This window comes from Delphinus delphis, chromosome 6, assembly GCF_949987515.2.
Source record: "Delphinus delphis chromosome 6, mDelDel1.2, whole genome shotgun sequence".
Taxonomy (NCBI): Eukaryota; Metazoa; Chordata; class Mammalia; order Artiodactyla; family Delphinidae; genus Delphinus; species Delphinus delphis.
This window is the reverse complement of record NC_082688.1, coordinates 31,862,017-31,888,976: the sequence shown is the minus strand read 5'-3', so window position 1 is coordinate 31,888,976 and position 26,960 is coordinate 31,862,017. Positions and strand designations below refer to the sequence as shown.

The 26,960-nt window shown below is 37.0% G+C and overlaps 1 protein-coding gene and 1 non-coding gene across 2 annotated transcripts in view; both read right to left on the bottom strand.

The window, feature by feature from the left end:
- Window positions 1-26,960, bottom strand: part of ERP44 (endoplasmic reticulum protein 44) — a 92,321-nt gene that overhangs the window by 19,126 nt on the left and 46,235 nt on the right. The window contains exons 5-10 of the mRNA XM_060014432.1: window positions 13,532-13,716; window positions 12,697-12,812; window positions 9,647-9,704; window positions 7,166-7,282; window positions 3,363-3,474; window positions 2,179-2,320 (exon numbers count right to left, since the gene is read on the bottom strand). Of these exons, the coding sequence (XP_059870415.1) occupies window positions 2,179-2,320; window positions 3,363-3,474; window positions 7,166-7,282; window positions 9,647-9,704; window positions 12,697-12,812; window positions 13,532-13,716 (730 nt within the window). The remainder of the gene's footprint in view (window positions 1-2,178; window positions 2,321-3,362; window positions 3,475-7,165; window positions 7,283-9,646; window positions 9,705-12,696; window positions 12,813-13,531; window positions 13,717-26,960) is intronic.
- On the bottom strand, window positions 26,384-26,456 carry TRNAG-GCC (transfer RNA glycine (anticodon GCC)). Its single transcript has one exon. It is a non-coding gene; the product is annotated as a tRNA-Gly (tRNA).

The following is a 26,960-nucleotide window of genomic DNA, read 5'->3' as shown; positions in this document are numbered from 1 at the left end:
CTTTACCACAAGGCTGCTCCTCCACTAAGTTCCCAGCTCAGTTAGTGGCATCACAACCCAGTTAGTTGTCCAAATCAGAGTCCTGGCCATCAGGGCTAGCCTCGCCCCTCCCCCACAAGTCCTCCTATTCCACCTAAAAAAAAGTCTCAAGAATCCTGCTTCTCTCTAGCTTTACTTAGTGCTACTGCCAGAATTTTGGAAATTCATTCATTTAAGTATCTACCATCAACTCTTGCCTGGATTACTGAACAGCCTCCTAGATCCTATTTTGACTCCCTCTAATCTATTCTCCAGTTTGCATTCAGAGTGATCTTTAAAAAAACAATCCCCTGATTAAAATCCTTCATTGGCTCTTCATAGTTTTCAGGATCAAACTTCCTTAACACAGCATGTAGGGGCTTTCATGAACAAGCTCCTATTTACTTCTCTTGACCGCATCCCTCAGCGACACCCCTGCTGTTCACTCATATTCAGCCAAGAGACTCTGTACTTGTTTCTACCAACATCACTTTTCTCCAAGCCCTGTCTCCTTCTCACTTCCATGAAAAACTTCTAGAGAACTTTAGGTCCTACCTTAGGCATTAACATCTCCAGAAATCTTGAATCAGGTGCCCCTTCTGCTGAACTCCGTCAGAGCACTTATCACATTATAAAACAACTGCCTGTTACCCAGCTTGTCTTCTTTTTCTACCTGGTTGTGAGTTCTTTGAGGGCAGGGATCCAGTCTTAGTAAACTTTAAACCGTTGGGGTTTTTTTGTTTTTTGTTTTTTGTGGTATGTGGGCCTCTCACTGTTGCGGCCCCTCCCGCCACAGAGCACAGGCTCCAGACGTGCAGGCTCAGCGGCCATGGCTCACGGGCCCAGCCGCTCCGCGGCACACGGGATCCTCCCGGACCGGGGCATGAACCCGTGTCCCCTGCATCGGCAGGCAGACTCCCAACCACTGCACCACCAGGGAAGCCCTAAACCATTAGTTTTTTATGACTTGGTTTATGTTATACAACTGTCGTATAGAAGACCCGGATAAATTTTCAATGAGTTAATATGCTAAGTGGTATTCTTTTGAGTACAGGTAAAATAAAAACAGTATCTGTAAGTACTTTAAGGTTCATAACACAGCCATCATCTTGTTAATTTCTGTAACAATCCCATTAGGGAGGCTGTACCACCAACCATATTTTAAGTGTAAAGAAACAAGAACAGAGAAGTTAAGTGATTTGACCGAGGTAGGACTCAAATGTAGGCCTCCTCTATATGAGGACTGAGAATCTTCTATCAAAGAACCACATCTCTATTAAAATATTTAGAAATGAATGAGGTAATTCATCCTGCAATAGGACTTCAAATCACCCTCTAACTGTGAAATTTAATCTTTGTACATTAAAAAAGAGGTTATTTAAATGAATTTTGAAAAGAAAAGGTCTAGTTTGAATTAATACCTGTATTGCTTAAATTTTTCATATATGAAGAAACATTTCCATTTTTAATCACTGTATTTAACATCTCAGAAAGCTGATAAAAATTTAATATCTGTGGTAGTTACAAGGTTTATATGTTTATTAATACTGTGGAAAGGTGAGAATAGAGTCAGGAAGCATATCCGTTCTTGGAAAGGTCCCTAGCTGTATGCCCTTACAAATGCCTTGTCACAGCCATCTTCTGGGTCTTAAACACCACTAATGTTCTCGGTAGACACAGTCACAAATAAGCAGCAATATTACCCATTTCCTTTAACCTACATAGGATTAACCCACTTTCCTTGATGTGCTGACAAAGACCAAACTCAATTCAAAACGAATTTCTCATAGGTCAAAAATTTTCTTTCAGAGATTAATTCCCAAGCATTTAGGATCATCTAATGCTGGCATTTCTATAGGGATATATCATAATTCTCATAGTCAGTTAACATTTTCTTTTCTTTTTTTTTTTTTTACCACACTGCTCAGCTTGCAGGATCTTAGTTCCCCGACCAGTGAAAGCGCCAAGTCCTAACTGCTGGACCATCAGGGAATTCCCCACAGTCAATTATACTATAATCTGGAGTGAAAAAAAAAAAACTCTTCCTTTTGAATAACAAAGCATTTCAACATAGGGTTATTTAAAATATTCAGACAATTATTTTAAGTTCATTTTTGAGACATATATCAGTAATTTTAAAAAACCAAAATGAATACTTACAATACATCCCTGAAGTCTCCAAACACATACATATGCCTAAAGCTGTCAATAGCTATTACAGGGCAATCTGCTGGAGTCTTCTGTATATGCAGAAGAGGATGTCTAAATTTGTCACAGTCAGCATGTAAAAAGTTTATGGTACCTTTAAAAGAAATAGAATTTGGAGAGGTAGATTAGAATATTCTTTTGAGGGTCAAAAGAGGAAGAGGACATGCAATCAGCTAAGACATTTCTGTCTAGCATAACAGTCAGCGCTCACACAGCGTATTCTCATAAGTTTGCAAGTTCATAAAAAGTGACATACTAAAAAAACCCAACATGCTTTAGAGTAATGTAGACCACAAAAACTAAAGCCTAAATATTACAACACTTTAAAAAGGTAGGATCTTAATTCTTAGGGCAGAGAGTATAATTTCCTTAAAAATTATAGGAACTCAACCCAAATTCAAATGCTATAGTGAATTTTTAAATTTTCTTTAAGTGGGTAATCATTTGCTCTGCAGATTACCCAGGTCTGGGGAACAAGTTCCAGAAACTGACATATGATCTGTTCTCATAGGATCATCTTCATTTCATCAAGGATGCCCTTCTAGTCCCTACTGGTCAATTTTTAATCCAATTCAACCCCAAAAATATTTAGAGTAACTAATATGGGCATGGCTCTATACAAAGCCTTCAGTTTATTTTGTTTGACTTTCTTCTCTAACTACAGAGGGAAAGCTGGTGATACCTCAAATTCCTTTTTGATGCTTTGGAGAAGTCTGCAGAGAACTACTCAACTTTCTTTGACTTGGAAATATAGTAAATGTTAATCTGACTGTGTAAGTTCTCTCAGCAGTATTTTTGGGACTATTAGAAAAGGACCAGAGAGGTATCAAGGTGCTGGAAGAAAGTGCCTAAAACTAACACTGTCCACCCATGACCCCACTTTTCATGCTGTTTGATTTTAGAGAGCTAAAAGAGTTAGGGTTTGTTTGTTTTCTTTTTTAAAGCTATTGCTTCATATTATCTCTACTGACGCCTCCCATCCCCATGTTTTCAATGTAAATTCAGGAGTTGAGCAGAGTTAAAATAATTTGTTAAGTTTTTAACCCAAATATGTTTCTGTATTAATGTAATGGAAAAGGGAGAAGGTACAAAAATAGAGAAAGGAAGGATATAAACAAACACCTTAATCTGTCTACCTTTTTCACTTATTAATTGTCGGGCTACTTCATTCTGGAATATTTCTAAACTCTCTGTATCTTCTTTCATGTGGAAGAGTATGAGAAAAGGCAGTCCTTCTTCTGTCAATTCCTGTATAGAGAAGTATTCAGTGAGAATTATCAGGCCTCTCCATTCAGCTCTAGCTATTTTCTAGTTAGGAACAATTTTAAACCCAGCCCACATAACATGCAACAGCTGCAACATCCCAGGAAAGAGATCCAATGATGTCAATAAATGCCTTAATGGAGGAAGGAACGCATGCCCTCCACCTTAAGTATCCAAGCACTCAGAGGACTCACATGTCCTGCTGTACTGTAGATGCTGACCTGCCTTAAAGTAACCACTAGGCTGACCTGTTAGCTAGTATTGGATGAAGCCATGACATTTAAAACGTGAGTTGACCAAAGGAGGAACTATGCTGATTCTTTTTCAAGATGTTGATTTTATGAGAGGATAAACAGTCTTCACGGATAACACTGAAAAACTGAGTGTACCAGCAATAAATAAATCTAACTGATTTGCAAACTTATGCTTATTCTAAGGTTTATTGCAAAACCCACTCCACTTACATGAGACCTACCAAAAGCTGAAAAGTGTGATTCAGAACAAAAGACAAAAACCCCATAACATAGCCAGTTTTCAACCAATACACAATTTATCAACATTATTAACAAATACTTGCCACTATATATGTGTATGTTTAGATACCTTGTATGTATACATACACAAAAACATCTTGAAATTTTTGTTACTTAAAAAATTTTTATTATTGTTATTGGAGAATACAAGAGAAATGTGATAAGTAGACAGCATATTTTGATCATTTATTCTCTCTGACAAATGCTAAGTTCTGACTCATAAAAAAAGTCCAGAAAGGGCCCCATAATAAAATCATTTCCATTAACAATTCTTTTGCTTATCTCTCTATAACTTAGGAACTGCCTCAGGAGAAAGCACACATGTCCTTACCCTAAAAAAGCTGAAACTGGAACCTATTTTATAGGATAAGAGTTTTCTTCTGGTTCCTGTCTCCATGTTTAAGACTGTTGCACTCACACATAGGATAAATGATTCAGCTTTTCATCAAGTTCACCTTTTTTTGTTAATTGAGATATATAGTCGGCCTTCCATATCCACAGGATCCACGAGTTGGTTGAATCCATAGATGTGGAAGCCAAAAATACTGGAGGGCCAACTGTAAGGGACTTGAGCATCCGAGGATTTTGATATCCGTGGGGGTCTGGGAATCAATTCCCGGCAGAAAGCAAGAGATGACTGTAATTCAAATACCATAAAATGCAGTACATTTTGAAGTGTACAATTTGGTGGGTTTTATTATATTCACAAGGTTGCAAGCATCAACACTATCTAATTCCAGAACATTTCATCACTCCTAAAAGAAATCCAGAGTCATTAGCAGTCACTTCCCATCTCTCTTACCCCCAGCTCCTGGCATCACAATGATGTTTTAGCAAACTGATTTAGAATTTCTTCTTCCTCACTTTTTATCTCTTGTGCTCACATTTTTTCTTTCCCAACACATTAATTGCAACTACTCTTCCATGGTTCTGTCTTTGGACTTCTCTGCTCTAGCCTGGCAACTTCAACTAGGTCAACAATCTCAGTCACCAACTCAAATTGGTCCCTTATCTCCAAGTCCAGTTCCAGTACCTTCAATGCTCAACATAAATGCACTGTCCCCTCCTCTTAATTCCCTATTTCCATTAGTACTTCTCTTTCTCTTTTATCCCTTTTCAGGACTGAAATGCCTCTTTTAGAAAGCCATTCCTGATTCTATCCCATTTCTGCCAAAGGTAGAACTGAGTTCTCTCTGAACTCTCAGAACATTTTCTCAGTGCCCCTCATGTGGCATGTGGCATGGGGCATGTCTTTATATTGTCTGTACATGTGAACTACTGGATTGAAAACCCCTTAAAGACAGAGAATCTTATTTCACTTCTCCTTTGCTCACAGATTTTTGTACACAATATGGAATCAACCTATGACTGAATAAATGAAGACACAAATGTTGCTGAATAAATACTAATTGGGTAAGAAGACTCAGCAGTTACCTTTTAGAAAATTTAAGAGCTAAGAAGTTAAAAGTAGAAACAAATGTATTACTTTATTAGTAATAAACAAAATTACTAATTTCGTAAGTAAACAAAAAATTTTTTGTTTAAACAAAAAACACAAATATGGATGAAATAACAGCTGTTAAGAGGCAAGTAATAGATTAATAATTCGAAACTATGTGAATTAGTTTGCTAAACTAATTTATCAGTACATACGTTAACATAGTAGCTGGTAGTTTATGCTGCTAGAGCTTCCAAGTGTACCCATGTCCACATCCATACCAGCATATTCTTTACCCAGCAGGTATTAAAGGATTCAGGAGAGGGAGAGCAAGACAACCAGATTCAGAGGTTAACAAATCTTTCCCCATAGTTTAAAGGATTTATGGGTAGTTGGTTACAACATGTAATAAATCTAAAGAATTATTAAATGTGCCAACTACCGTAGGGCAGGAGGTAGGGCTGGGGGAGGACGGACAGACCCTGTTTAATTGTTTAAGATTTTCCAGATCCACAACTTTCAATTGTTTTGAAAGTATCCCTGTAAGAACTGTCAAAGCAGGTGAATAATCGTGACAGGTTACTAGATCTTTCTAAGCCTCTAAGGACTAAATGATACAATAAAAATGTAAGTTAATTCAGCTAAACATACCTGAAACCCTGAGAACTGAGAAAAGTAGAAGGGATGTTCATTTGATAGAAATTAAGACAATAAGCGTGCAAGCAAGCTTTACTGGAATACAACCATACTTATTTATGTACTATCTAGGGCTGCTTTTGTGCCACAACTGCCAAGTTGAGTAGTTGCAACAGAGACTATATGAACTGCAAAACCTAAAATATTTACTGTCTGACTTCTTACAGAATTGCCAACCTCTGACTTGGTGGGGCTTATATGGGTGTGTTTACTCTGTGATAATTTCTTGAGCTGTGTATTCAATACCTGAGCTATGCACTTATAATTCTTTGAAGTAAGTATGCATATAGAAAGGTTTTTTTTAAACTTTTTTTAATGCTTTTTAAAAATTACATTCTTAGACTGAGGGTTTTGAAAATGAAGGAACAAAATGAAATGAAAGATATGTTTCAAATACAGTAAAGAACAGAGAGATGCACCTCACAGACGCAGCTCTTTGTACTTGCTCCTCCAACTTCTTAGGTTTTTGTGTTTTGTTTTTGTGGGAGTTGTTCAGAGTTTGGGATGGGCCTTTTTTCAGCCGCATGGGATCACTGAGGACAGTTACATGACAACTGATAATTGCCTTCATTATTTACGATGGAAAGAGAACACAGTTTCATTCTTTTAGGATAGACAGGAATCAGAAAAACCTTTTTATACCAAATGATTATTCACTGTATGTAATTAATTGTAACTAAAATCTGCAGAGCATTGCTTCTAAAGCAATCCCCTTAAACAAGGATCTTCAACCAAGGGTGGGATCAGAATCACCTGAGAGGCATTTTCAAACTCATTTTCAAGGCTGTCATGAACCACTGCTATTGCAGGAAATACAACAGTGGGGTTCTGGGATAGCAGAGGTGGAGAACCATTGGCCTGTATTATGGAAATAGCTATATGTACTTACGTTCACTGTATGATTTTTATAACTGATAAGTTCTGTGGTAAAATAGTAAGATGGGTGGAGGAAGCTTGCTCTTTCGGAAATCTTAATTAAAACTAACAACACACATTAGAAAGTCTGTACCTCTCCATTTTCAAATGTTATTTCTCGGACAAGAGGAACACATTTATCTTGAATCCAATTGTAAGTCCCATCAAAATTTGTCATAGATCCCAAGTACACCATATCTGGAGCAGAATGCTGTTATAAAAACAAAGAAAAAAAATTAAACAAATCTAACCTGCGCTAGCAAAAATGCATTATTAAAGCCATCTATGAACCCAGAAAATCTATACAGGATACAAAAGAAACAAAAAACATGGAACTTCTGAGAAAGAGGGCTATAGATGGTAATAAGCTGATAACTCTGTGATTATCGGGGACCTGATTATCCAACCTGTGATGTGTAAGCCTTCTGCTTTCCCTTGGATTTGCGTCAATTAAATGTTTACCAGTATCTTCATCAATAGCAGGCAGACATTGTGAAAAGAAGAATTATCCTAATGATTTAATTTAGCTATCTCTCCCTTCAAAAATGTTAGAAGAAAATTTGGAGACTTCCAGTACATGATACTATATAAATCTAAGGCATGGCTATCTCTAAAATTAATTAACTGCAATATCCGTTTCCACATTCACTCAAAATTGTATCTATGAAGTGCCTAAAATGATGGTAAATAGCTAACATTACCTAAGCCAACTTACTGTGACCAAGCACTGTTTTACCACTGTAAACACCTTGTATGTGTTGATTCAATTAATCCTCAAAACATCCCCATAAAGCAGGTACCAGTATTATCATGGCTGTTTTTACTAATGAACAAACTAAAGCGCAGAGAAGCTAATAAACTTTCCCAGAGTTATACACCTAGGAAAGTAGCAGATTCTTTTTTTATTTTATTGAAATATAATTGATTTACAATGTTGTGTTAATTTCTTCTATAGAGCAAAGCGACTCAGTTATACATATGTATGTATAAGAATCTATATATATTCTTTTTCATATTCTTTTCCATTATGGATATTGAATATAGTTCCCTGTGCTATACAGTAGGACCTTGTTTATCCATCCTATATACAGTAATAGTTTGCCTCTGCTAATCCAAAACTCCCATTCCTTCCCTCCCCTACCCACTCTCCCCCTTGGCAACCACAAGTCTGTTCTCTATGTCTGTGAGTCTGTTTCTAGATATGTTGATTTGTACTGTATGTTAGATTCCACATATAAGTGATATGATATTTGTCCTTCTCTTTCTGACTTAACTTCCCTTAGTATGATAATCTCTAGGTCCATCCATGTTGCTACAAATGCCATTATTTTATCCTTTTTTATGGCTGAGTAGTATTCCATTGTATATATGTACCACATCTTTATCCATTCATCTGTTGATGGACATTTAGGTTGTTTCCATATCTTGGCTATTGTAAATAGTGCTGCTATGAACACAGGGGTGTGTGTATCTTCTTGAATTATGGTTTTGTCTGGGTATATGCCCAGGAGTGGGAGTGCTGGATCATATGGTAACTCTATTTTTTGTTTTTTAAGGAACCTCCGTATTGTTTTCCATAGTGGCTGCACCAATTTACATTCCCACCAACAGTGTAGGAGGGTTCTCTTTTCTCCACACCCTCTCCAGCATTTGTTACTTGCAGACTTTTTAATGATGGCTATTCTGACCAGTGTGAAGTGGTAAGGAAGGTGGCAGATTTGACATTAAAACAGTCTCATTCCAGAGCCTGTGCTCTTAACAAGAAAGCTACACTGAGAGACCCATAGATTCTGATAATCCAGAGATGGTCACACTATGTAAGCTATTATTAAAGAAATACAATTGCAGAGAATACAGGCAAATACCTATATGAATTCAAAATAGGAAATGAGCTTTCTAAGCAAAAAATTCATTCATATGGCTATAGAAAAGTTAACAACTTCAGTGTGTCAAAACACCACACAAAAAAAAACTAAAGTGAAAACTATGAATTAAAAAAAAATCCATAGATTTCTATTTGTGTGTGTGTGTGAAAATTGCAATGACAGGCAGTTACGTCAATTTGGGGTGACAATACTGTGATTTCTGTCTTTTTTGTAGCTACCATCACCTGGGCCTAAACAGCTACTTCTAAGTTTAGACACACCTAACTTCTTAGCCAAGGGTTAAAAACAACTTAGCACTCCTTAGTATCTGGCAAGTACCAGGTGAACTTATACCCCAGGAGATTTGGGAGCTTGGCTAGTCTCACTCAAGTTGGAGTGATGATCACAGACCACTGAAGCCTTTTTTTTAATTTGAGTCCCAGGCCAAAGGCAAAACAGAGAGGTGAAAAAGGCCTGGGGATCAGGGGATCTCTAGTCCCAGCTCTGCCACTAAATGCCCGAGTGACTTTAGGCTTGTGTCCTCATCTTTACTTTGAAAGGCTTAGATTAGCACAAAATGATGCCTTAAGGTTCCTTTGTATATTAAAAGTTTATGATTCTGTGAACATTAACATGTACAAAACTACAGATTATACTATATATGTATTTAAATTATATTAAAAATTATACACTAAGAAATAGCAACTTACCCCTGGTGGTTTGTAGATTATGTTGTCTCCACTGTATCTTTCTGGTTTTGAAACAGCTCTAATGGAAAGAGAGAAGCAGTAATAATATTTTTTGAGAAAACTAATAGCAGCAATATACCTGAATGAAGCAGAATTCCCTAGCTGTTTTGCAACATATGAACTGTAACAACTTGAAATATATACTTGTCCATCTTCTTTTCTACTTATAAGATTATGCAATACCGGGCTTCCTTGGTGGCGCAATGGTTAAGAATCCACTGGACAATGCAGGAGACACGGGTTCGAGCCCTGGTCCAGGAAGATCCCACATGCCACGGAGCAACTGAGCCTGTACGCCACAAGTACTGAGTCTGTGCTCTAGAGCCCACGAGCCACAACTACTGAGCCCGTGCGCCACAACTATTGAAGCCCGCACGCCTAGAGCCTGTGCTCCACAAGAGAAGCCACCTCAATGAGAAGCCCGCGCATCACAACGAAGAGTAGTCCCCACTCACCGCAACTACAGAAAGTCCACGCACTACAACAAAGACCCAACACAGCCATAAATAAATAAATAAATAAAGATTATGCAATACCAACAAAAGCATACATTTAAAGGAAAAATTTAATATGAGGCAGATTTTTTTAAAGGGAAATTTTAGTTAGCTGTTTTTGTGACTCAGTATTTTATCTGTGGATTGGCAGTTTGGGCACTAAATAGCTGTTTTTGACCCCAGATTGTTTCTAGTAACTGAGGATCAAGGTCATTGATGTAGTCACATAAACCAGTCACACAAACATATTATCTGCTTGTTAAGTCAGACTCAACCATGAATTCTCTTTTAATTTTTTAAACCAAAACTTCTAAAAAAAAATAGATGAAATGAAATAACCTACACATCATTAGAATATAGTTCCATAAATAACTAATTTTTTGTTTATTTGTTTACTATTTCCCATGCCTGGTACAGGCACATAATGGGTGAATAAATATTTGGTGAGTGAATTCTACAACAAATTATAAGTCAAAATGGGTAACTTTTTCCTCTCTCTAAATTATATTTGGATTAATTGAACCCTGATTTATCTCCAGGTTCTGACTACAGTAGTCAGGAGACAGGGGCAAGCAGTACTAAGCTAGATTGATGACACTGGAACAGAAAGGAAGAACATGCTCCATTCATTCATTCACTGTTTGCTATGTGCTTCCTTTGTACCAGCTATGTTCTTGGCACTTGGTACACAGCAGTGAACAAAACTGACAACATCCTCTCATGGAGCTTCCATTTTTGTGGGAAAAAAGAACTAGATATTTTTATCTTGGGTGGTTAAAAACAAACAAAAAAAGGTGCTATGAAGAAAAATAAGTGGATAAAGAATGACAAGTTGGATGATGATAGTGCTATTTTATATATAGCTATCAGGAAAGATCTTTCTGATGAGATGATATCTGGACAAAGCACTCTGGATAGAGACAGTAAGGGCAAAGGCTCGGCTGCAGAAGTGTGCTTGCAGTGTTTGAGGAATAGCAAGGGGCCTGCATGGCTGGAAACAGTATTACAAAAAGCATGGGGGAGAAGTTCTTCCGTTATTTACTCTCTACAACAATCTTCAAAAAACACTGATAATGTTTACAATAAAACACACATAAAAAACCTATAGAAGCATTTAAAACAAGGAGAAAGGTCACAAAATGAAGAGGACATACTATGCCAGAAATCTGGGCTCTACTCAAGATAGATACCACAATAGAGTCTACCAGTTATAGGCCAAAGAAAAGAGAAAAATAATATTGTATAACATCAAAGGATGGGGGAAGATAACCTCCAATGAGAAGAAAGAGTCAAACACAGAACCATAAGAATGATTCCATTTTGAAAGAGAAAGAAAAAAAAAAAAACAAGATAAAGCCAGAGAAGTCAGAAAGGTAAGGATCAACCAGGGAGTTCAACATAAAGTGTAGACACAGCAGAAAAAGGACAGGGCAGGGGCTTCCCTGGTGGCGCAGCGGTTGAATCCGCCTGCCGGTGCAGGGGACGCGGGTTCGTGCCCCGGTCCGGGAGGATCCCACGTGCCGCGGAGCGGCTGGGTCCGTGAGCCATGGCCGCTGAGCCTGCGCGTCCAGAGCCTGTGCTCTGCGGCAGGAGAGGCCACAACAGTGAGAGGCCCGCGTATCGCAAAAAAAAAAAAAAAGAAAGAAAAAGGACAGGGTAGTTGAGGGTCACATCCTTCAGAGATATTGAAGTGGATTAAGATTGAAAAAAGGCCACTGGATTTGTTAATTAAGAAGTCACTTCGTGACTGTGTAGACAGAAGTTTCTTTAGGGTAATGGAGGTAAAAGTTAGCTTCCAGGAGGTTAAGGTATTTTAACTGGTTAAAATATGAGAAATTCAAGGTAGCCAAGCAAAACTAATCTCTGAAAAAAAATTGAGAATGAAAAGAAAGAAATGAGATTATAGCTCAAGAGACAGAAGGGACAGATCAGGAAAGAGAATCATGTTTTTGGAAAAGGAAAGAGTTCATGAAAAGGGTCAGGTTGAAAACATGAGAAAGCAAGGACAACTGATGGATCAAAGCCCCAGAGGATTTTGAAGGGACAATTACAAGGAAACAAGTAAAGAGGTTAGCCGTGGAAAGGAGCATTGTTCCTCTGAGACAGGGAAGGCAGAAGAAAAGGTGGTGGAGAGCCAGAGATGAGTAAAGATGATGAAGTTCATGGTCATTAATGAGAAACACTGTGTTGTTTCAGTTTGGAAACCCCACAGGTTAATAAGCATTTTTTGTGACACAGGATAGTGTTAGTAAATGAGCTGAACAAAAGTATGAGAGTTAACCTGTCCAACCTTTTCCTCTTACCCACATTTTGAAATAGAATATAGTACAGAAAGAATAATTAACAGACTTAAACTCTTAGAAAGAGTCAGAGATAGGTGTAAAAATTGGTTGGTGACTTTAAGAGGACTGAGATAATCTTTGGAGAGGTCATCTTCAGAAAACGACCACACACAACAAGAATTTAACACGACAGCTGAGCTGACCCGACCCACTAACACACTCTCAGCCTACTTACCCAAATGCAGCTAGAAAGGCACAATCATCATGCAAAATATTTGCTACTCTTTCAAAAACTCTATAGTTTTCTGAATCCTTCTGCTCAAAATATCCAATGATATTTCTTTTGCTGCGCTGTAAAATAAAGTATGTAATTACTTTATAAACATATATAGTTCTTTAAGAATAATGTTATTGCATTTACCCAGCTGCTGTTCAATTATCTCCAAATGAAGTATGACTATAAATGCATAATTGGCTTTTAACACCTAGTCCAAAACTATTAAAGATTACATTAGGTTGAAAACAGTCTTAACTATCATCTAATCTAATAATTTCCTTCCAACATTTTATTTTAAAATTTCAAGAAATACATAACTGTTTAATCAGTGACAGTCCTTCCTAAATAAGATGACTAATTCTAAGATGTGTTAAAATAATACATCAATTGGTAATGTGTGACTGTTGGTAGAGACTCCACCGTGGGTCTCTCACACTTCTACATAAGGGTCTCCACTAAGCAAACTATGGAAACTTTGTGTATGCCTGACATTAACTTCTATTTCTTCATAATTCAGGCTACCCTTTACCCTCAATTAATTCAAATTAGTACAACTTTACTGTATTGCTATATACATTTTATCCAAAGGTTCAGTAAAATATTAGCATTTCCCTTGAGAATTAATTCAAGAAAAATTCAACTTGTTAAGTATGTGTGTGTGTGTGTATATATATATATATATAAAATCCACTGCAATGAAGTATAAGAAAATGCCAGATTCTTTGATTGCATAAGAATTTGTTTACATTAATCAGGCAGGCTTCATTTGATACAGCAAAAGTTAATGACTTACGTCAAGAGTGGTGACTTCTGCTAAGTCATGAAGTTCTTGAATGGGGTCACTTTTTTGTTGCCTGATGTAATCTGCAAGTGCTTTCACTGATCGCTGACCCCTGTATTCTCTCTTCATCATCATCCCATTACGAAACAATTTGAGGGTTGGGTATTTGCTTATCCTATATCTCTGGGCTATATCAGCTAAAAGAATGAAAAAAAAAAAGTAACGTCACCCTCAAACTTAGTCTGAGTGGGCCCATTAGCCCAACAGTCAAAAATCTTACAGTTATTTAGGGAGAACATTTTGGTTCATATAATTCTTTTCCAGTATTAGAGAAAAAAAGAGTTTATACTGGTTAAGAGGCCAGGCTCCAGACATATATTACCTGGTTTAAATCCCAAAGCTATTTACTGTATGTGTGAACTTGTAAGGTGCATCAACTCTCCAGGCCTTAGTTTCTCATCTGTAGGGATAATAATTTCTACTACATAGAGTTGTTTTAAGGACTAAATGAGACAATACAAATGCATGACAGAGTAAACTCTAAATAAATGTCAGTATTATTATAGATACAGTCTAGAAAAAAATTGGAATGTACAAAATTCCAATTTTGAAAACAGTCATTCAAATCACTTTATGTTGTGAGGATCTCTTACAGTATTTAATAAAAGGGAATTAAATGTAAATTAAAATCACTCTTAAAGGCTAAAATCTAATATTAGATTCTTTGCTAGTAGAAGAATTTATAATCCCACATATGCAAATTTTGTGTAAGCTAATACAATTAAGAGCAAAACTCAGCAGTATACACTAAAAAAAAATCCCTTTATTATGACCTATGGGTATACTCTCACACAAATCATTAAAATTAGGATTTATAGCCTCAAAATAAGAAACTAAGTAAAAATGTATGCTGATCTCACTTTTAAGAATGACAATTACTAAGATACTGACTCAATCAGAATGGAAAAGCCTTTAAATTTTTCTGCTGTTATTTCCAAGAGGTAGCAAATAGGAGAAATCAATGGTTTCTAGACATTGGTAAAGCTCGTATGGCATGCTAGTCACATGTATGAGAATGATAAAAGATACACTACATTTTTAGAGTGAAGGGGACCTGAGAGAGCACAAGTAGCTTAAAACAGATGAAAAAAAGAATTTTTTAAACTGAGTTTTAAAATGAGGGCAGAATTCTAAAACGGTGGCAAAAAAAAAAACAAACACACACACATGAAAATTCTCTAGCCCTACCTCCATTCCTAGTAGTTACAAAACAAAAACAAAACAAACAGAACTGCAATAAACTCTGTTAACCATCTTAATTTTCTAGGAGATTAGATGGTAGAAACAACTGTACCAGAGGGTATATATATATATGTGTGCTGACAGTTTCACAGGTGTATACATAGGTCAAACTTAATTTGTACATTTTACAGTTAATTCTAGGTTAGCTATACCTCAAAAAAGATTTTTAAAAATCTAAATGAATACTGACTATACAAAACAACAACAATAATTATGCCTTATGGAGTTTGACACAAATTAAAATACATAATAACAACAACAACATATAAACTGGGGGAGGGGATGTAAGCAGAAGGTTAATGATTCTAAGTATTCTAAGGTCTACACACTGCCTAGGAAGAGCTAAAAATACTTATACTATTTCGATAAGTCAAGGTTGCATTTTTTCCTAAGATAAGAAATCAAAGAATACTAAAACGGTGTATTAGAAGTTAAGGATGGAATATGGGTTCTCAGAAGGGGGTTTGGAGAAAAGACTATGTAATTAAGATCACATAACACTTTGTTGAACTCCATGGAGGATTTATAAAGGGGAAATATACTTGACTATTAAAATTCTTTAAACAGAAGACAGATATGAGCAAAGAGACAGAACCACTGGTCATACATGAGATCGAGGAGAATATTTTATTCACCAAATCACAGAAATCTGAAATAATATTAAGATACCTTAATATACAAGTATTTAAATAGACATTAATCTGTTTGGTTTAGGAGTTAATACTTTTTGAAGCAGAACACTAGTGGATATATCAGCCATAAGCCCTTTTTCAACCTGATAAATTAATGAGAAAACGTGTCTTTGAGTTGTCGTAAAAATGGTGGTTCTATTACCTGATCAAGGAATTAATTAGATTAAACTGGTACTAGAAATTCAGGGGTAAGAGTGGTTGTATAAGCAAGTAGAAGTCTTTTAAGATAAACAGAGGCACCTCTTATAAGGCAAAGGCCACAAAGGCTTAGGCTTAAACTACTTAGTAGAAAATCAGCCCAAAGAAATAGTAAGAAGTACAGAACTTTACCTTCCTAACTAAAAAACTCATTCAGTCACCAGAACACTACACACTGAAACCTAGCATACTGTAAAATGAATTTTTGCAGTGATATATAAATGGAAAAGGTTTTAATAAAAATGCTGTTAAAATTAGGTTAAATAGTTCTATAATACTAGCCAATGCTACAATGCTGTGGTCTGGAATGTGGAAAATGTCTTTTTAGAAGTTCCTATTTCCCCCAAATATCCATCAGTAGGAGACTGGTTAAATGAAGTACGGTACACCCATACAATGAAGTACTAGGCTGTTATATAAAGGAATGAAAACGATCTCTTTGTGCTGCTAAGGAGCAATCTCCAAGATACACTGTGTTAAGTGGAAAAAGCCAGGTGCAGAGAATGTGAAAGAAATATGGAGAAGAAACTTGGAAGATAAGTAGGAATATATATATGTATATATACGTGTGTGTGTGTGTGTATCTATCTATCTATCTATCTATATATCTTTACGATGCTACCTCCTCCAAAAAACAACATCAATGGAAGAGAATGGAAGGAGAAGTCAGGAATGGAATTCATATCTCCCTGACTATACCTTGGTTTTACAGTTTTGACTTGGGACCAAGGAAATGTTTAATAGTAAAACAAAATTAGATTAAAAAATTTTAATACTGTAATTGTTATTTTTAACTAAACACGCACAAATTATAGATAAAGCACACGAGTAATCACGCTAGTGCTATTAAGAATCAAGATTTCAGCATAAGGAAAAAAGATACAAATATAAAATTGAGGGAATTAAGTAAAAACCCTGTAATATTTAGTTTGAACTGAAACTACTAGCAAAAATTCATGATCTGTTTTTCTCTTTCAAAAATACATATTTCTAAGCTCTTTCCACTGAGAGCTTCATTGGCTAATTCTACCAAATATTTAAGGAAGAAATAATTCCATTTCCACACAAACTTTTCTTGAAAATTGAAGAGAAGGAATTACATCCCAACTCATTCTGTGAGGCCAGCATTACCCTTATACAAAAACCAGACAAAGACATTATAAAAAAATTACAGACCAATATACCCAATAAACAAAATTAGAGGACCTACACTAGTGGACTTCAACACTTACTGTAAACCTACAGGAATCTAGACAGTGTGATAATGGCATAAACACAGACGATAGACAAATAGATCAATGGAAGAGAGTCCAGAAACAGACCCACATATACATGTAGAAGTGATTTTTGACAAAGGTGCAAAAGTAAAATCTAACTATATACTACTTATAAAATATACATCTAAACATAAGGATGCAAAAACTTTAAAATTAAAAGGATGGGAAAAAATATTCTATATAAAACTAATCAAACAAAATCTCATATAGCTATATTAATAGTAAATATGTACACATTAAGGCAAAAAGCATTACTACAGATCAAGAAGGTCCCTTCATACTAATAAAAAGTTCAATTCCCCACGCAGATGTAACAATTTTGAATTTCTATGTGTCAAATAAAAACCTAAAAATACATAAAGTAAAAAATGACAGAACTACAAGGAATATCTATAATCATGGTGGGAGATTATTATCATACCTCTTATAGCAACTGATATAACAAATAAAATCAATAAAATATAGAGAATTTGAACAACACAACTAAGAAACCAGAATTATTTGACAGATATATTATTCACTATCCCAAAGCTGCAACATACACATTTTTTGCAGGTATATATATCATATAAAAAACAAATCACAATGAATTTGTTGATGAATCACAAAAAAAGTCTCAACAACTTTCAAACGATTCAACTCATAATGAGAATAAAGTAACTTCTACACGCCATGGATCAAAGATGAAATTACAAAGGGAAACCGGAAAATATTTTGAACTGAATGATAATGAAAAATACATATCAGAACTTGCAGCGTGCAGCCAAAGCAATGCTTAGAATGAAATTTATAACATTAAAATGTATATGTTAGGGGGAAAAGGCTAAAAAACAAAAAAGTATTAATCTAAAAAAAATCATAAAAGAAAAACAAAGAAGAAAGGAGTGAATGAAAAAGATAAAAGTGGAAATTAATGAAGTGGAAAATAAATATACAATACAAAAAAAGCCAAAATCTGGTTCTTTGCAAAGACTAATATAATAAAATCAATAAAGCCCTGGAGAGACCAACCCAGAAAAAAAAAGAGAGAAAAAACACAATTTCAGGAATATAGCGGGAGTCTGCAACTCAGATAATAAGAGAATATTATCAATAACTTAATGATGGTATGGAGATTTTGATAAAATGCAAAAATTGTCACAAAACCACAACTCACCAAACCAACACTAGAAAATATAACTGGTCCTAAAATTAAGGAAACTGAACCCATAATCCAAAGCCTTCTCACAAAGAAAACTCCATTCCTAGAAAACTTTACCAGCAAATTCTACCAAACATTTAAGGAGCCAATAATGCTATTTATACAACCATTCAGAGAAAACAAAAAGAGGGGACATTTCCCAAATATGAGGTCAACATAATCTTTCTGCCAAATCTGACAAGGAAATGATGAGAAAAGAAAAATACATGTTAGTCTCAATCAAGAACATAAGATGCAAAACTTAAAAAGAAAGTATTAAAGTGAATTTAGCACTGTGTACAGAAGATAATACATCACAAGCTGGATTTAGCCTAGCACTTCAGTTTAATGCTTGAAAATCAATCAGTGTAATTCATGACATTAACAGAATGAAAGAGAAAGGTTCTACTACTTCTCAAAAGAAACAGAAAAACATCTGGTAAAATCAACATCTACTCACACTTTAAAATTTTGTCAAACTAGGAATAGAAGGGAACTTCCTTAATTTAATAAAGGGTATCTAAATAAACAAATACCAAACAACTTGACAGTAAAACACTAAAAGCTATCCTGCTGATATCAAGAAAGAAATTAAAATGCTTGCCATCACTTCTACATAACACTGTACTGGAGTTCTTAGTGTAATAAGAAAAAGAAATAAATACACACACACACACACACACACACACACACACTGGTAAAGAATTAAAATGTCATTATTTGCAGACAATCTTACTGCGTTCACAGAAAACCCAAAAGAGGATCTACGAAAAGATTTCCACTTCCAAGCAGGATATAGTAGGTAGCAGAAATCTACTGCTTCTGCTGTGATGACTAGGGAAAAAAATGGCTTTTTTTTAAAGTCACATTAATTCCAGAAAGGAAAGGACCATTCCTAAGTAAGCAAAAGCTCACTCACTGGCATTTATTTTTCCGCTAGGTTTCCTATGCAATATTCCTTTTAGAAATTAAATCTGTAACTTGTGCAGATTTAGGGCCAAGGATTACACCTGCATAGGCAGAGGGAAAGAGAAATCAGTGAAGCTATTTATAGTACCTGGGCTGGAATGGTGGACTGAAAAGGACCCTGAAACACACAGGAAGTTTTCCTCAGAGGATATTTACTGAGTACAGGGGTGGCATAGGAAGCTGGGGATTGAGCTAAAAAGAGTAAAATCTCCCATGGCCTTGTAGTGCTTAGGAGATACTGTCTAATTGTATAAAGGCCTGCATCAGCATCAAACATACAACCAAGACATTTGCCAGATTTTGAAGCTGCCTAGGCAAGGAAGCATCTAGATGTTGAAAACACCATTAATTTTTAAGGCAAAGAGGAAGAAAGATATTGGTGACATATATGAGACAAATTATTAATATTCAGAATATATAAAGAACAGTTACAAAAGGACCATCAAAAAGATAAATGGGCTAAGATTATCAGTCAATTTATGAAAGAAACACAAATGGCCAATAAACATGTAAAAACACGCTCAGTTGTAATTAAGAAGTAACAAATTAAAATTACCAGAGAACACATTTGGCCCATCCTATCAGCAAAATAACAATAACTTTTTAAGAATTTTTTAAATCAATATTATCAAGCCCTACAAAGGGGAAATATATCCTACTAGGTCCAATTTAGGTGCACATTCAATGTTAATAAAGCTAAACCAGGGACTTCCCTGTTGGTGCAGTGGTTAAGAATCCACCTGCTAATGTAGGGCACACAGGTTCGATCCCTGGTCTGGGAAGATCCCACATGCTGCGAAGCAACTAAGCCCATGCGCCACAACTACTGAGGCTGCGCGTCACAAATACTGAGCCCATGCACCACAACTACTGAAGCCCACGTGCCGCAAATACTGAAGCCAGCGCACTCTAGGGCCTGTGTGCCACAACTACTGAGGCCGCATGCTGCAACTACTGAAGACCGCACATCTAGAGCCTGTGCTCCAGAACAAGAGAAGCCACCAGAATGAGAAGCCCGCGCACAGCAACAAAGAGTAGCCCCTGCTCGCTGCAACTAGAGAAAGCCCGCGTGCAGCAATGAAGACCCAATGCATCCAAGAAAAAGAAAAAAAGCTAAACTAGACTAGCTGGTGCCTGATTTGCCAAGGAATTTAATCCCCAAAGGATTTGGCAGAAAAAATATGCAATAGACCCAGAAAGAAATGAACTAGTGTAAGACGAAACATCCATTTTCTATTTGTGGCCTAAGGATCAGTATGAAATTGGACAGCAAGAGGCACTGCTAGAGATAATATAATGCTTTCAACTTCCTTAACTTGGTGAATTAGTGGGCATAATCAGAAAACAGTGTGCTAATAGCAAATACGCATAAACTGGAAGTGAAATAAATAAAGCTACAGATGGACTCCAGCGAGTCTTAAGTGCTAAATTAATGGTATTTGAATTTTATCCTACATGTGATAAGAAGACACTGAGCAGCAAAGCTGGGCTTTAAAAATATTCACCTAACAGTGGTAGAGAACCAGGGAAACTAGTAAGGAAGTCACTATAATAGTCCTGGAGAAATAAGAGTCTGTTTACCAACTTAAAAGTACAACCTTTAGGTTGCCTTAAAATTCTAGTTATGGACAGAAAAAGATTTAACACTTAAAGACTATTAGAGGAATAGATACTTGCTTGCTTAATTCTCAAATAACATCATGACAGCAAGAATACTGCATAATGAAGTGGCTTTTAATTATTAAGAAGCAAAAACCTGGGACTTCCCAGGTGGCACAGTGGTTAAGAGTCTGCCTACCAATGCAGGGGACATGGGTTCAAGCCCTGGTCCAGGAAGATCCCACAAGCCGTGGAGCAACTGAGCCCATGTGCCACAACTACTGAGCCTGCGCTCTAGAGCCTGCGAGCCACAACTGCTGAAGCCCGCACACCTAGAGCCCATGCTCTGCAACAAGAGAAGCCACCGCAATGAGAAGCCCATGCACCACAATGAAGAGTAGCCCCAGCTCGCTGCAACTAGAGAAAGCCCACGCATAGCAACGAAGACCCAACGCAGCCAAAAATACATAAAAATTAAAAAAAAAAAAAGAAGCAAAAACCTTAAAATTGGGCTTTCCTGGTGGTACAGTGGTTAAGAGTCTGCCTACCAATGCAGGGGACATGGGTTCATGCCCCGGTCCAGGAAGATCCCACATACCGCGGAGCGGCTAGGCCCATGAGCCATGGCCGCTGAGCCTGCACGTCCGGAGCCTGTGCTCCGCAATGGGAGAGGCCACAACAGTGAGAGGCCCGCGTACCGAAAAAAAAAAAAATCTCAGACATAAAGGTGACTTTTTACAAGCTTTGGTCAAAAGTGATTTTAAGATAATTACAATGTGACATTTTGACAGTATAACAAAGAATGACTTAAGGGGTATAATAAATGGAGGGGTTTTTTATTATTATTAACTGGATGGATCAAATGTTAAAATGGATGTCAAAGAATTATAAATTTAAGAAGGTTAACATCTCGCTGACTGGAAAATTAGCACGTACTTTTGCTTCAGTGGTCACTTACTTTGCCTTGATGGGTTCTGCCTGCCAGCCTGCCTGCCTAATGCCCAGCAGGGTTCCAAATGGGAAAATGCCTCTCCTCTTGTCTCAGCAATGTCCCTCCCTGCTATGATTATCCATGTCAGATAGTAAAAGAGGCAGATAATTTCAACAGGAAGGTCTTACTGTTCTGGTTCCAGGATAAAGACCACTGCCGCCTATGTACCTTTTCCATTTCCAAACCATGCCCTTCCACAATGTGGTAAAAAAAAAAAAAAAAACAAAACAAAAAGCAAAACAAAAACACAACAGCAAAATAAAACCCTAAACAGAAAAATTACAAACAAAGCCTATAAGCTTGCTCAGGATTCAGACTAAACCTGCTCATCCAAGTTCTATTTTATGCACATGAACTCTTCACTGTATATTTTCTCATTTTTTTTTTACTGAAATATAGTTGACATATAACATTGTATATAAATTTAAGGTGTACAACATGTTGATTTGCTACATTTCTATATTGCAATATTACAATATGATCCTCACTGTAGTGTTAGCACTCCTATCACTTTACATAATTATGATTTTTTTTTGTGGTGGGAATAATTAAGATCCAGTCTCTTAGTAAGTTTGATGTTAATACAATATTGTTGTCTATAATTATTTTCCTATTCTTAATGTCTCATTTGTGTATAGCTCTTATAAAAACTTCTCAATTTCTAATGTGGAAGGTTCAAGTTGCATTGGAAGGCAGACAAGTGTGAGTAACTCTGGTATTTGGGAGCAAGTGCTGCCTAATTCAAGGACGATTACAAAGTACATTCCTAAAAATGTTAGTGGGAGTCAATGTTCTGCACTGGCCAGCAAATAATGTAAGAACGTCACTTGCTCAGTGCTATACAGCCTATAGCCACTGGAGGGCAGCACAGAACCTGGTCCCACCAGGGGCAGATGGATGGGACTTTCTACATCTAAGGCAGCATGACCACCAAGAGAGAGTGATGAATTCTACTCTCAAACTCTCCAAAAGAGGCTGCATAAGATTAGATAAAGTGATATCATGATCCATAGCTGAAGCAAAGGCAAGTTTTAATTGTGTGTGTGTGTGTGTGTGTAGAAATTTTGGGAAACAAAGACAATTACAAAAAACGGAAACAACCATTTGTAATCCAACCACCACTGGGGAAAACCACTATTAACATTTTGGTTATATCTTGCTGACTTTGAATAAAAGCTGCTTAACTAGCAGTTGACATGTTTCAATTGAGAAAAAATGAACTCTAAGGTTAGTCAAACAGTAAAGTCTCAGCATCAATACTTGCAGAATGGGTATGAGCAGCTTGGAAGAAAATTCTAGAAAAAGTAGAGTAACATTCTTTAATCAAGAGTGTTACCAACACTCTTAATGGCACAGAAGTCAATAAATATTGTGTGGAAAAGCACAGAAATCAATGACTCAGAAATGGTAAATGATTGCACAAGAGTCAGATTCTGAAAGTGAAACTGTTTCAGGATTACTTGAATAAATTCCTTTTAGGTACACAAATGAATGATATGACAAAAAAATCTGTATCTTAAGTAATTCTAAAATAGTTCTTATGATAGACATAAAAATCCTAAGTGATAAGAAAACATTGTGCTAGGGCTTCCCTGGTGGCGCAGTGGTTGAGAATTTGCCTGCTAATGTAGGGGACATGGGTTCGAGCCCTGGTCTGGGAGGATCCCACATGCCGTGGAGCAATTGGCCTGTGAGCCACAACTACTGAGCCTGCGCGTCTGGAGCCTGTGCTCCGCAACAAGAGGGGCCGCCATAGTGAGAGGCCCACGCACTGTGAGGAAGAGTGGCCCCCGCTTGCCACAACTAGAGAAAGCCCTCGCACAGAAACGAAGACAAAACACAGCAAAAATAAATTAATTAATTAATAAACTCCTACCCCCAACATCTTCTTTAAAAAAAAAAAAAGAAAACATAGTTCAATTTTTCTCAGTTTTTTTTTCAGTTACAGATAAAAGTGTGCCTTATAATCAGTGACAAGTAAACTTGACAAAATACTGCAAAAAATACTTTACCGTATGTTGAGAGGTAATGATATAACCTATTTAAAGTATTTAACAAAGCACCTATAAAACTAATAGTTCATAAATGCTGGCTACTATTTATCCATCCATCTATTCAATAACTATAAATAAACACAGATAATGTGCTAGACACCCCAATCCAGTGCTAGGGATAGAGGGGTAAAAAGATAAGGTTCTTGCTCTTATAAAGCTTACATTTTATCATTATTGTTATTATCATTAATATTACTACTGCTGCTGCTGCTACTTCTAATTGTTTCCACAGACTAGAATCTTAAATGAAATTCTTAAAACTCTTAAATGTATAATACATGTAACAAAAAGATATACCAGTTTGGATTCCCTAAGATCAGTATAAAAGAAATCCTCTAATAAGTCCATAATAAATATGTCTTCACCAGAGATGTAGAGATTCCTTTCATGGGACCCCCAGCTGGGAGAAACTAAAAGGGCAATTGTCAGATCTGTGACAAATATGAAACACAGTACCCGTCCTCTGCAGGATAAGTGGGGACACAGCGGCAAATGCTCTCTGGGCTGTAGGAGGGAGCTGCTCCTCTATGTGTAACTTGAGTCTGTCTCTTCAATTGCCCTGACTTCCTTTTCCTTTTTCTCTTCCTCTACTTCTCTTCTACTTTGTCTGTTCCCTACCTTAAATACAACAGATGGAGAACTTAGGGGCTTAGGAGGTGAACTAAATTTTACCACTAGATGAGGGTTTTTCAAGCTACAAGATTTACACTGGGATTTCAAAAAAATATAGCTAAGCTTAAATAGTTGGAAGCTTCCTGATGTCATTCCAGCAACAGTCTAAGTTTAAAATTCTCTTACAGTTTCCAACCTTTTTGGAGGAAGGCGGTAGAGTGGGGAAGGGAAATCAAAGCTGCTGCAAGCAGCTCATACACAGAAACAAAAGGGCTGACTGAGTGAAATGAGCCTGTTATATCCACTCTTGCCTTCTCTCCTTCTCCAGTTCCAAGTTCTCAGCCTATTTACCTGAACCTTTCATCAAATAAAGTCCTAGGAAGGGCATATAACGAAGTGAGATAAAGGTAGGGCAGAAAGCACTCCATGGGATGCTGCTACGTGGAAGAGACAGAGATAGAAAGAAATGCGGGCAGCAAACATAGAACTATGTACTGAGATAACTTTTCCTGATCAACTAGTAAACTGGCGTAGAGGACAACTCCAAAAGGAGGCCCAGCAGGTTCTAAGGGATGAGTACATGCATTGCCTCCCACAGGGGCTGCTTTGAAAATACTCGGCATGTTTTATGAAAATTAGTGCCATTACATTTTTATATTGTTATGTAATTATGTTGTTTGTTTCTTCACTTTATGGTCTCACCTCATCCTCAATTCTTAAGCAGTGCTGATAAAGAAAAAAACTATAACACCACACTGGCAGAAATTCCCAAACGCACGACAATATACCAGATTTGTGGCTAAGATAGACAGACTCACAACTAAATTCAGACATGTGTCACACCTCAGTTCGAGCTTGCAAAATGTTAAGAAGCAATACATAGTCATTAAAGATTTTAAAAATTCAATGCAAGCAAAGGATGGCTCATTCATTTTGCCACATTAATTTCTTCCAGGAACCTTGTTGGGTTTTATCAAGTCTTTCAGCATTTATCGATAGGATAAGCTGGTTTTCCCCATTTTAGATACTGATGGGATTTATTCTATTTCCTAACATTAAGCCATCTTTGTGTTACTGGCATTCTACTTGGTAATGGGAGAATATTCACAAAAGGTACATCTACCTTCCATAGTACCCAGTGGTAATGCAGACGTGCTGCTGTCCAGGAGATGGCAACTTATGAGAGAGGGCAGTTCATGACCAACAAAATGCCTTCAACTGCCATGCCTGCACACAGGAGGTTTTCACTAAGAAATCGAGACAGCCACAGAGAGAACCAGGGCTCAGTTTCCAAAAGCCATCAAGTGGCTCTAAGTATTCCTCAAAATGCCAGTAAAAGTCTATCCAAGGAAATTCTCTTTAAATTCAATAATCATGTTGAAGGTTACTTATCATAGTGAAAGTTACAGAAATTACAATTAACAGTATCACAGTACACCTGTATAGTACAGATTTCAAGCTTCTTTCACACATATTCTCTCAAAAACTCTAAAGCAACAAGGCGCTCCTCCCTCTTTTCCAAACCAGACAAATTACAGGTTCAGTGACTTTTTATAACAGCTATTTTGAAAATTTTCAAACTTGAAAAAAGATGAAAAAGTAATATAATGAGCACCTGTATGCCCTCACCTGGATTTAACATTTTACCACATTTGGTTACCATATCCCTCTTTCTCACCACACACACACACACACACACTTTTTATGGTGAGTCCTAAATCAAGTTTAGCAATTTTTTTGTTTTTTTAGATAACTTGCCCAACTGTATATGACTTAGTAAGTAGTAGGCCTCTGGTACCAGAACAAAGGATTCTACCTTAGTAGAGGGTTGGGCCACACAGTATAGAAACAATAATACCACATATAAGTAACTACATTTTTGTTTATATACTGACCCAGTAGGGATAACTTAAACAGACTATTACATTATTCATAACAAACATTTTGTCTTTTTTTTTTTGGCCATGCAGCGCAGCATGCTGCATCTCAGTTCCCTGAACAGGGATCGAACCAGCACCCCCTGCAGTGGCAGCGCAGAGTCTTAACCACTGGACTACCAGGGAAGCCCCCTTGAGTCATTTTTATGCAGGAACTGGGTGAGTTCTCAGTTTCTATGAGAAACCTCAATTTAAATTACTTTACTTTGACCTTCAAAATAGTATAGTTACCTGATAAAAGCTGTATACTGCTGGTGACAAGTCTGGCTCCCCCCATTTACTATGTAACCTTGGTAAATCACTCAGCCTCTCTAAGTCTTTCAGTGTCTTCATCTATAAGATGATAATATACTCCAGCTCTCTGAAAGTCCAATGTTCATTACCACCTCAGAAACTTCACACCTACTCCTCCATTTGTCTGAAACACTCTTCTTCCCTTTTTTCCCTTAATAACTCCTGCTCTTGGGCTTCCCTGGTGACGCAGTGGTTGAGAGTCCACCTGCCGATGCAGGGGACACGGGTTCGTGCCCCAGTCTGGGAAGATCCCACATGCCGCTGAGCGGCTGGGCCCGTGAGCCATGGCCGCTGAGCCTGCGCTTCCGGAGCCTATGCTCTGCAACGGGAGAGGCC